The following is a 12,403-nucleotide window of genomic DNA, read 5'->3' on the forward strand; positions in this document are numbered from 1 at the left end:
TAGATTTCTTAGTGTTCCCATTTATTATTCCATATACACGCAGACATTTCCTTGCTATATTTTAATCGTAACAGGGGCCTAGTTTCCCAATGATACAAAAGTGATTTATGCACCTAACTCTCATTAGTGAGAATGTGAGTCATGCACATTAATCCATAAACACAGAAAGGAGATCAATCCTTTAATACAAATCCAAATGTTGATAACAATCTAGATTTGACTGTCCAGGTTACTTCAATGTGGCAAAACCACTGTGCCCAACATTAACAGCTGGTGTTAGATCAGAAGGCTAAGTAGTAGATGCCAAGGTGACCCCAACTGTTTAGGGTAATGTTCATTAACCCTGTGACACCAGGAGTTAGGATTTCCAGATGCCAACATCAAACACTGTACAAGGCTCAATGCCAACTCCCAGAACTAAAGGTTTAAAAAAAAAATCATGTTGTGAATGTAATTAGACAAAATGCAGATGAAAAGCTTTTTACCCCTGCATTCCCGAGTGGTTTGCCCAACACTGAGCATGTTCTCAAGCTATTGCAGGGAACAAGGGTGTGCATGTCAAATAGGTAAGCAATGTATTATAATAATAATAATAATTAATAATTAATATAATAATACATGCAATTGTTAGTTCTTTTTAAAATGGGAATAATGAAAATTCATTTCAGGGACTTATAGGTGAAGTTACACACCATTAACTGTATTGTTGTTACTTAACACAACAGTACACCATGCAGGAGTAATCACACCAGTACCATATTCCTAATCAAACTCACAAAGCAGGATGCACCCAAAATGTATTCTTAAAAAATCCCAGCTCCCACCCAAATACTGACCTGGCCCAAAGTCACTTAGCATGTGCAATATGGCAGGATAATGCAACAGGCGGTATGACTACTCCACTGGTAGAATTTATTTAAATCCTTGTTTTCCATTTTTTTCCCCCCTAAACAAACAAAACCAGAATTAGAACTCATCAAATTTTTTTGAAAGAAATTTCTTCTTAGTCGAAAATGTTCTTTTTTCAAAAATGAATAGGTCACCATTTTTTCCAAGTATTTAGGTTTTTTAGAATTTTTTTGCAACATTTTTATCAATTTTTAATTGAAACTGTTATTGAAACAATAGCATTTATTTTCTCATTTACTGAAAACTTGGGTTTACATAAATTAATTTTGCTAACCTTTTTGATAATGATTTCAATAATATTTAGCTACTTAAAACTATGTTAAATCCCAAAAAAATGAAAAACTTTTTGAACCCTATGAAAAACACCCTCATAGTTTCAATATTTTTCAACTAGCTTATTCTGCTCGGGATATTTAATATAATACTTGCCTAAGAATTTTTATCAAGTTCGTATGTATTTTAAACATTTCTCAAACAGAATATGTTTATACCTAGACGACCATTGAGGCTAGTTGAGATCATTGAACTCTTTGGTAAAATATTATTATTCCATCACCCAATTACACATTCCTAATGAGAATGTCTGTTAAGTGTTAGCAGCCTACTGCCTATGACTATGATTACATACATTTCCACGGCTCAGATTCTCTCCCAGAGAGAGCAGTCATACGTGTTCACTATTCATTTCAGAACCTCATCTGTGCTCATTTAACCAAAAGTAAGTAGATCACATTAGGACGATGGTCTGCCAATATATTAAAAAACAAACCCTCCATGGAAGTTATATGAGGTAAATGCCTGCATGAAAACCCAGGACATTTCTGTTTTTAAGCCAATATAAAATATCTAAATTGTGACTGTTCTAAAATATATGAATTAAAAAGGGGGAAGATCTTACACCACCTTAGCTGTGAGCCAGAGAGTCTGAATATGTAGGGCTAGATTGTGTCTCTGGGTTACAGCCATTAGTAAGAGGCGACGTGTTGCTGTGCCACTGCAGGGGCAGTACAAGGCGGGAACTGTGGTTTAGGGACCCACAATTCCCTTGCTCCTCCGCGGTGGCTCCCTTGGGCATTAATTTTCTACTGGCCTATACCAGCACCAAACTGCCTCCCTGATACACCAGCTACCTGCACTGGTGGGTACACGGGGGGGCCAGGGTGGAGTCAATGCTCCACCTTCCCCACCCCGAGCTATACAAGAGACCAGGCACACGGAGTCCCTTACCCTTCCACACCTGGAGCCAAGGTAACCCGGTTGCCCTTGTAAGGGACTAATGGGGGTGGAGTAACTCTTTCTAGCCCTAACTTCCCTATATGGGCATAAAGTCATGTGAAGATCCAGCCCCTGAGAATTTACATTTTTACACACTTTGGTGTTTATTGGCATCTTATGTACTTATCTGCCTTTTGTACTAACTCCTGGATGCTGCGACTATGACAATACAAATAGCTCCCTCGTGTCAAGGGTTAATGACATCAGGGTGCTTGTGAGGGTGCAGGCAAAAGGGATGTATCTCAAGCTCCAAGTTGTTGCTCACCAAATAAAAATTGAGGGGGTGGGGTAGGAGGGAAGAAATATAATTTTCAACTCTTCCTTCCCATCTTATGTCTTTTTTTCTTTATCCCTGGATTGTTAAGTCTCTCTGCTTCCCTATTGCATGACCATGGTAGGGTCATGGATTGGAAAACTGGCTGAAGTTCAATCCAAACAAAGTGGAGGTGGTTCTGGTGGATAGGGAGATGTTTCTGGAAGACTTGTCAAAAATTATGCCAGCTCGCTCTTTTGAGAAATATGTACTCTGTTTGTCAAAGAGATTTGAAATCTAGGGCTTATTTTGGACCTTACCAGCTCCAAAAATTCCAGATATCATCAGTGGAAAGTGATGAAGAAAAAAAAAGTGTTGTTTTTTCTTGCAATTGACTTAGAGAATGTTTTATTTTAGACTGGACCTCCCCATTTCTCCATGTCTTTGTCATTTCCAGAATGGACTACTGTAATGTACTCTACTTGGGGCTACCTTAAAGGACCACCTAGAAGCTTCCACTAGTGCAGAATATACAGCCCATTAATTTAGCACTATGAGCTAAATTATACCACCTTACATTATACTAGTGCTCTGCAAGCTTCCTATTTGCTTCTTGGTGCAATTCTAGTTGTTGATACTCCATAAAGCTAGGCATGAGCTGGGGTCCCATGTACCTAAGAGACCATTTCTCTCTGTATATCCTACAGCTGTCATAGACCAAGGTGTTTTTGTTAACTATCCCTGGATCTGAATGCTGTGGGACTGGAGCCACTATTCTTTCAGAGGCTGGACACTGTAACTGACTGTCCTAAAAATGGCTTCACCACAGCCCAGCTTTTTGGTCTTTAGGGAATGGTATAATGCTCTTCTGTTTGCTGAGGTCCGTTCCTGAGTTAGGTAGACTACAAGGGTGTTACATTATCTAGGTTTGTTAGGGTAATTGATTGGGGATGGTGCTTTTACTTCTGTGCTCTTTATGGTGGCACTGTAGTAGTTGTACAATTGGAGATTGTCCTTTGACAATCTCTCTCTTTCTCCCTCTCCCTCTCATGTATGTGTATATATATATATATATATATATATATATATATATATAAAATAACGTCACAAACACAGGCTTAGAACTTCACTGCTGGCTCAGGCAGAAGGAGAAGCTGGGTTAGGTGGGACAAAGCTCATATCAGCAATAATAGCAAATAAAATGCAGGAAAATACCACAGTTCATTTCCTTTGTGTAAAAATCAGTTTTAGCCATTTTTCCAATGTGAGTATCCCCCTTCTGTTCCTCTAATTTTCCAGTATGTCTCGGATTTTATCTTTGCCCCACACTTCATGGCTCACTTGTCTGTGTTATAGATAGAGCTGGTCAAAAATTAGAATTTCCATCTCATGGGAAATTCCAATATTTCAAAACTTGTTTAGAACTGTTGTAGTTTGGGTGCCTCCTGCCCAGGGCCAGCCTGAGGGATGGCCCACCCGGGCGACTGCCCAGGAGTGCCGTGGAGCAGCACAGAGGTGTACACTGCCAGTGTAGTGTCAGGAACTGCTCCTGACTGGCAGGCAAGCACTGGTGGGGGAGCGCCCAGATTTCTCCCTGCTTCCTCCCAGTGGAGGAACATGGGGGGGGGGAGGGGAAGCAGTGATGCACAGATACTGCTCCCAACCCAACGTTCCTCCACACACCCCTAGGAGGCTGTGAGGGGAGGAGCGAGGAGCAACACCAAGCACTCTGTGCATCCATGTTACTTTCCCTACCTGTGCTGTGCTGTGAGGTGAGTTTCAGAAGCTGCTGCTCTCCTGCCTGCCCCTTACACAGCCCAGGTGGGGAAAGTGACCTGGATGCAGGGAGCCCTAATGCCACTCCTTGCTCCCCCCCTTATATCCCTCTTAGGGGTGCGTGGAGAAACAGCGGTTCAAGGGGGGAGCGAGCAGCAATGCCAGCTGCTCCGTGCATCCAGGTCAGTTTCCCTTTTTGTGAGCACAGGAGGGGGGTACAGGGATTAGGAGTGAAGGGGCACAGTGCAGGGGTCAGGGCGAATGGTGGGGTGGGGAGCCTGGGGAGCCCATGGGGGCCAGGGGCAATGGGGGGACAAAATACAAGTTCACCCAGGGTGCCATTTCCCTAAGGCTCCTGCCTTCATTCTCCTCTCTGGGTTGACTACATTTGCCATTATGCATCAAGGTCATGGGAATCTCACGGTGCACCAGGCTGGTTCAACCGAAGGGGAGACCCTAGTATATCATGGGAAGTGTAATTCAGCCAGGGATCCTAACCAATAGAGGAGAAACGAGGGCATGAGGCATCCAAACTACAATTCCCATGAGGCACCCAGGCAGCTCAGCTGGGAACAAATTAATGTCATACTGACCTGAAACAAAATATTTGATTAATTTCAACAAACCAAAATGTTTCAGTTTGGGTCAACCTGATCTCACACACAATATTTTGTTCTGACTTTCCCGGAGGAAATTTTTTTAAAATGTTGGCAAAATTGAAATTTTCCGGTGGAAAATGTTGCTTTTCTGGAAACTGCAATTTCAGTCAGAAAAAGTCAATGGAAAATTTCTGATCAGCTCTGCTTATAGCCAAGTGTTTAGGAAATGAGATTTATGGAGAGCTCTCTGTGATTTGAAAATAGTAAAAAAAAATTTTTACAAATACAAGCCATACATTTCTTTAGGTTTGAACAGTGGATTAAATTTTCAAAATGAGAGTTTCCAGGTTTATAAAGTAATTTATGAGAAATTTTTATTATTTATAATTTTTAGTTGTTTATTGCTAATCAGAGTTTAGGGCCTAATCCTGCAAACCCTTTGCACATAAGTAATTTTATTCATGTGAATAAGTGCCTGCCAGGCCCCGGCTATAAAGAGTATTATTTCTCGGATTGCTGCAGAATATCAGTGTAGTGTGAAGCACTTTAGATTAAGGTATCCCCTATACTAATCAGTTGAGCAAATGGGGATTTTATACTTTGTCCATAGAATTTGTCTTTCACAAAATTTTAACAGCAGAATCTTTTGTCTGGTTTATTTTCTTTCCCCAGTGTAGTTAAATGCACTTTATATATATATATATACATATATATATATATATATAAAACATGACAAAAAATGCAGATGTCTAAAACTTGATATTTTGGTGTTTGTTGTGTCCCGGCTTATTGAGGAACAGAAATATTGTAACACTTTCTTCTCTTTTCCTTTTTTCCTGGATCCTAGCTGACCTTTTCTGAAGCCATAAGAAACAAAGCCAGATTATCCATCACAGGGAGTGTAGGAGAAAACGGCCGTGTATTAACTCCCGACTGCCCGAAGGCCGTGCACGCTGGAACTGCAATTAGACAAAGTTCAGGATTGGCTGTAATTGCATCGGACCTACCATAAAAACCAAAAAAATAATTGAGTGCCTTAATTAAACTGTGTTGGTGACTGATGGGCACACAGCACAGACTATAACGACATGGGAGTGTCATTGATGAACTAATAATTGGGCTGAGAATTGGAAAGTACGTCCAAATGCGCCAGATATCATCAGCAACAAAGTGTGCATGAGCTCAGCTCGGAAACCCAAACTCAGATTTTATATCAGGAAAATTCATAATTTAGTTTTGTTGGGGGGAGGTGGGCTGGGATGGGTATATTAACAGCAACAAATTTCACTTGAGTGGACTTAAAACTAATAAGACTTGCCAATTAGCGCATCAAACTGTGAAGAACATGCTCAGAAAGGACAACATTTTGGTCTTTATCCTGACAAAGTGGGGAAAATAGCTATAGAAGTCAATGAACATGCTAACCTGTGTCTCCAGAACATCAATATATACAATGGAAGAATATCCAGCTGTGGAAACGAATCACTAAACTGTGATAAGAAAATAATAAATATGTAAATCCTGTGAAAAAATAAAGAAATTATTTACATTTTCTTTGAAAAAAGAGGAATATTGAAACATGCTTGCTTTTTAACTGATGTAAATTCGGTAGAGGACAACACAATTCTTTTTTCTAACCATCTTAGGGAACAATTCATTGCAATAATTGATATAAAATGCCATCACTGTAACAAAATTCAGAGACTTTTTTTTATAAAAGTTGTTGGTCATCCTCTTGTTCGCTGTTACCTTCATTCTGTTACATCATTCAGTGTTTCACAGATTTGCATCTGTCTAACTAAGAAAAACAAAAAAACGTTTAGAGTACATCATCAGTCTGCAGTGTAGAATCAAAAGAGACTACGGGTCACTCATGTTACAAATATTATTTATAATCTTGTTCTGTGTAAAAAAACTGTGGTTTTTGTACCCACCAAAAAGAATAAAACAACAAACGTTCTTATATTATTGACAGAGCTTGAGTTGTTTTCTGATCATTAGGATTGCCATCTGAAACAGCATAAAGAATGACTACATTGTGATTGATTTCTGCAGTGAAATTCAGGACCATATGAGATACAATCTAGGTTCTTATTACTTGCATATTTGTGAAGGGCTTTGAGATCCTTGGATCCTTGGCACCATAAAAGTGCCAAAATAGTATTATTATTGTTATTAATTATTATTACTGCTCATTAGAGCTTTCATTTCTGGTATGCTAGTGGAGTGTTTCAGTGCCAGGAATTGTTGTCTGGTTAATAAATACATGTGAGATGCTGGGGAGTAAAAAAGATGGTGGGAGCAATCTGCTACAGTAGTTGATCAAAACGGTTAGAATTGAAACCCTGGCTCCTGCTCTGTAGATTGGAACCCTAAACAATTTTTACTGAAAATCATAAATTGGATGTTCTTCAAACAATAGAAGATAAAATTACCCTCTGTCAATAAAACTCCATTGAAAGCCCAGCAGGCACCAATGCAATGAAAGCAAACTACTGGCCTGCCCATGAGACCAGATTCTACTTTCCTACTGGTGAAAGGAGCTGATTCAACGCTGATTAAATCCAATGGAAGGGATCCCAATGACTGCGCTGGGCATTGGATCAGTCCCTAAATCAAAAGCAATTTTACTCAGATCAGTGAAGCAACAGTACACCAGAGTACAATCTGTGCAAGTTACATTGTCATTGGGTCCCCAAAGGCATAGCTGCTAATGTCTGTTTTTGTTTTTTTAGTGACACCTAGTGCCTGACATACAGTTATCCAAGCAGTGGCGGATTTAGAGTTAGTTGGGCCCTTGCACAGCTTCATTTTTGCCCCCCGTCCCCCTTCGGGACCCAGCCAAGAAAAAGAACATTCTCTCCTATCTTCCCGCCCCTACCCCCCCATTTTTCATTCTTTTTTTCTTCATCCTCCTCCTATATTATAAGTAATGGGTAGTAAATGAAAATAAGTGCGGTACCTTGATTGGGGCAGGGGGTTGGGGTGCAGGAGGGCTGGTGGAGGGCGGGCTCTGGACTGGGGCAGGGGGTTGGGGTGTGGGAGGGGGCAGGAGGTAGCACTTACCTCGGGTGGCGCGTCTCCCAAAGCGACCAGCACACACACCCCTCCAGCAGTGGCTCCTAGGCGGGGCAGTTCCTGGCCAATGGGACCTGCAGAGTCAGTGCTTGGGGCGGGGGCAGCACGTAGAGACACACACACACAAACACACACCAGGGGCTGCAGGGACATGCCGGACGCTTCCGGGAGCGGCGTGTTGGCACCGGCCACGGCACGCAGTCAGCCTGCCTGCCTGAGCCCTGCTGAGCCGCCAGCCGGGACTTGGGGGCAGGTTGTCAGATATTTGTCCTGCATTTTGGGGGTCACCCTGTCGCTGGGAGCCCCATGCCACTGCACAGTTTGTTTCATGGTAAATCCACTCCTGTGGCCAAGAACTGAGGTACAAAATATTATTGCACACTTTTGAAGATTTTGGCTCCACTTCTCAGTTTGTCCACCTTTAAGATGGAGATAATACTACCCAAGGGTCTAAGTAATGAGTGTAAAGCATGTTGTGATCCTTGGGAAAAGGCACCATAAAAATGTCAAATATTGCTGTGCTTGTACTTACTATTTTATTTTATGTGGAACTGAACTGAGAAAACAAGAACTTTCCGTATTTTAAAAGAGCCTTCCTTGCCCTTTGAGCAGACAGGAGATTATGGGAACAAAGAGTGTTGTTTTGCGAGATTGAATGTGAAAGATGCTGTTTATTTCATTCACAAGATCACGTTTGTTTACATATTTGCTCTAACCATGCCTGGTCCAGAATTGAATATCACTTCAGATACTGTCCTCTAGTTTTCCCCCTCACTGTTATTCTGGAGTCACTTAATAAAGTCTAAGCCCTTGCAAATATGTTGTCCCACTCCTTATTTCACTCAGGTGCAGTACCCAGCCTTCAGAATAGGGTTAAGACCAATTCTAGGACGCAATTAAGGCCAAAATGGCATATTTGTACAAAAATTACATATCCGAAAGGGAAGTCTAGCACCGCAATAAAAACTATTTTAAATAACAGTTATATTTAAAAGGCACAATATCTATTCAATACCCTAGAATGTAAAAAAAGCTAATTCTGTTACTAATAAATTTATATTTGAAATTGCATCCAAAATGGATAAACTCAGAAATGTTCATTTTTTTGCAATATCTTCATTTGAGGGTTTTTTTTTCCAACCCTTAAGAAGACCAGAAAGCTAAAGACACTCCGCCAGACAGTCAGCAGACCCAAGATTACACTCAGCACATCTGAGCGTCAGGGGAAAGGTGGCTCAAAGCCACTAACTGATCTCCCAGTCCTTGGCTGGCTGGGGCTGTTTCTGCCTCTCCTCTAGCTGCCCTTTGCATTGTGCTTAGCTGAGTGTGAGGAGCTGGTCCATTAATTTTTTTTTTTAGTTGTTTTTACTAGAGCGTGGTTGCAGTCCAAAAAGTGAAATTGTAAAAATGGCACTGAGGGTTTGTGATTTCTGCCTCTCAATGATTTCATTATGAAATGTGCTCTGTGTGCAACCATTGCTGAGCATAACTTCCCACGGTTTGTGTCTACGATTTCATGTTTTCATAGAATTTAAGGCCAAAAGGAACCACTAGATCATCTAGTCTGATCTCCTGTATAACACAGATCATAAAATTTCACCCTGTTACTCCTGTATTGAACCTAATACCTTGTAGCTGACTAAAGCATATCTTTCAGAAAGGCACCCAGTCTTTGTGTGAAGACTTCAAGAGATGGAGAAACCACCACTTCTCTTGGTAGTTTGTTCCACTGGCTAATCCGCCTCACTGTTAGAAATATGGGCCTTATGTCTAATTTGAATTTGTCTGTCTTTAACTTGCAGCCATTGGTTCCTGTTATGCCTTTCTCTGCTCTTGAGGAGTCATGGTAACTAACACAAGACAAGCCGTGTTTAACATTATATCAACTGGTGAACTATTAAGAGTCTTTAAGACAAAATGGCTTCCATCTCCACATACACTTTATCATCAGACACCTTCCTGTTCATTCTTATTCCTCCTATACCTTACTCTGTCCCCTTGGCATATTGCATTCATTTTACACATCCAGTGAATGTCATATCAGATCAAATTACAGTGGGTGTAGTTAAAAAGATTTTGTTTACCTTTTTACTACTAGGTTAGTTACTACTAGTTCTAATATTTCCCATTTAGTAAGTATAGGGAATATTTGCTCAAACCAGAAAATCTTACCAACTAGGAAAAAGGCAAAAGAAAATATTTTCACTTCATCTACTGTACACTACTTTACCACATTTACCCACTTTCCAAGCCACTTATACCTGACATGTACCTTACACCTCCATTCAATTTGGCCCCCGTGTCTGCAGTTGCATACTGGCCAGTATTATTCAACACTAAGATTAGCATTCTGCCCTTATATATGAACACAAAATTCCCATTTGCTTCAGTTGAGCTGCCTGAATGCAGAGTAGGATTTGGCCCTAAGTGCTGAACACAGTCTTACATAAAGGGGTCCAAAGAGTTCCTGCTATTAGGCTACATCTCCACTTGGAGCTGGGGGTATGATTCCCAGCTCAAGTAGACATACTCACACTCGCTCTGATCAAGCGAGTATGCTAAAAATAGTAGGGTAGCCATGGTAACATGGGCAGTGGCAAGTGACAGCATGGGCTAGCTGCCCCGAGTATGAACACGCCTGGACCATGAGGATACATACTCAGGGTGGAGAGCCCATGCTGCTGCTCACCACTGCCCAGGGCACTGTTGTTACACTACTATTTTTAGCATGCTAGTTTGATCAAAGCTAGAGTGAGTATGTCTGCTCAAGCTGCGAATCACACACCCAGCTCCAGCTATAGATGTAGCCTAAGAATATGTCTATGCTACAGCCATGGGGTGTAGACATACCTGAGCTAGCTTTATCTCACTAGGTTGGGCCTTGGAGCAATGAAGCGAAGGCAGGGCTCACTTCAGCACAGGCTAGTCCCACAAATAATTACACAAGGTTTCAGGTTGTACAGCCTGCTCTGAAGCTCACCCTGCCATGGAGTCACTGCTCCAGTAGTCAAACTGACTAGACTAAAGTTAGCTTGGATACATCACCTTGAGCTGCAATACTCCCTGTGATTGCAGTATAGACATACTGGATTCAGTGACCTTGAGGGCTGCTCCATGTTATCCAATGTCAGGGCAGAATTTAGCTCTTAATGTAATAGACAATGTCAGTAACATTCAGTGGCACCCATTCAAAGGCTACACAATCAAATGGCACAGGATTAGTTCATTCCATGGTAGTGTTGATTGGCAAGAAATGCGGCATCTTCCCCCTTCCCCCACACTACATTGTACTGTAGGAAGGAAAAAAATTTTCAAAGACTCTGAGTCAGGTTAACTGCAGAGGAAGCCATCACCTTCCCAAAGGCCTTTCAGAAAATGTTAGTAGTTGGACAATAAAAAGAAAAAAGGTATCCATGTGTGGATACCTAAACCATATAGACAGGAGAGAATTTATCAGCATCCAGTGCATCATCAAAACAATCTCAACTCATCAATCTGCCTCTCTCACATTACATTATCTTATTAATATGGCTAAGGATAGGGTTGAGGGGAAAAACATTACCCCATTGGGAAGGTTTCTCTGTCCACTTTTAGAACTATAAATAATGAAAAAGTAGACTATTAAGTAATGCTCACGAGAGAGCAGAAGATATGAATTCTGACATGCTATAAAATATATTAACTACTTTTTCTTGGATCATCCATACCTGCTGTCATGTGGGTTGACCTTTCTTTATTATCAAATGGTGTCTTGTAAAGATGGCTGTTTCCAGTAGTACCAATCACAGATTGCAAAGTTGGTAGATGCTGTCTGTCTCTTTAATGCCATAATTCCACCATTCCTTGTTTCCAAACAATATTACTTGTAAAAAGGCTCAGAAGTAGCCTGAGATTATTCATAGTGTCTCCCAGTGACAGAGCATTAATCTGCAGAATGATAGGTGTGGTTAGATGTTCAGCAATGTGTGTGTGTTCTCCCCATGTGCTGACCTCTAGCAAACCGCCCAATGACCACAAGATCTGTTAAGGTATGAAGGCACCCAGCCAGGTTTATTGTCAACGAAGCATGGTACTAGTATCCCGCAGATTCTACCGGACCACTAGTACATGTATGCCCGTAACAATGGACCAGCTCAGTGAATGGCGGGACTGTCTGTTCCTCCCTAGGCTAGACAAAGACACTCCCTCTGAGATACATCTTTATACCCCGATAAAAACAAGCTATGTACTGCCCCTCTGACATAGTTAGTTACTGCCCCCTGACGTGGCTAATTATCACCCATCACCTTGTACTTGTTGGTTCAGTTAAAACATCTTTATTATGTACTGTATCAGAGGGATAGCCGTGTTAGTCTGGATCTGTAAATAGCAACAGAGAGTCCTGTGGCACCTTTAAGACTAACAGATGTATTGGAGCATAAGCTTTCATGGGTGAATGCCCACTTCGTCGGATGCATGTAATGGAAATTTCCAGGGGCAGGTATAAATATGCTGGCAAGAATTAGTCTGGAGA

The 12,403-nt window shown here is 41.3% G+C and overlaps 1 protein-coding gene across 2 annotated transcripts in view; it reads left to right on the forward strand.

Annotated features, from left to right (window-relative positions):
• GRIA4 (glutamate ionotropic receptor AMPA type subunit 4) overlaps positions 1 to 6,762 on the forward strand; it is a 285,499-nt gene extending 278,737 nt beyond the window's left edge. For both annotated transcript variants that reach the window (XM_024206590.2, XM_024206586.2), the window contains exon 16: positions 5,660 to 6,762. In XM_024206590.2, coding sequence (XP_024062358.1) covers positions 5,660 to 5,824 — 165 coding nt within the window. In that variant the 3' untranslated portion in view covers positions 5,825 to 6,762. The remainder of the gene's footprint in view (positions 1 to 5,659) is intronic.
• The last annotated feature ends 5,641 nt before the right edge of the window (positions 6,763 to 12,403 follow it).

The sequence above is a fragment of the Terrapene carolina genome, unplaced genomic scaffold (assembly GCF_002925995.2).
Source record: "Terrapene carolina triunguis isolate 2854851 unplaced genomic scaffold, T_m_triunguis-2.0 Scaffold138, whole genome shotgun sequence".
Classification (NCBI taxonomy): Eukaryota; Metazoa; Chordata; order Testudines; family Emydidae; genus Terrapene; species Terrapene triunguis.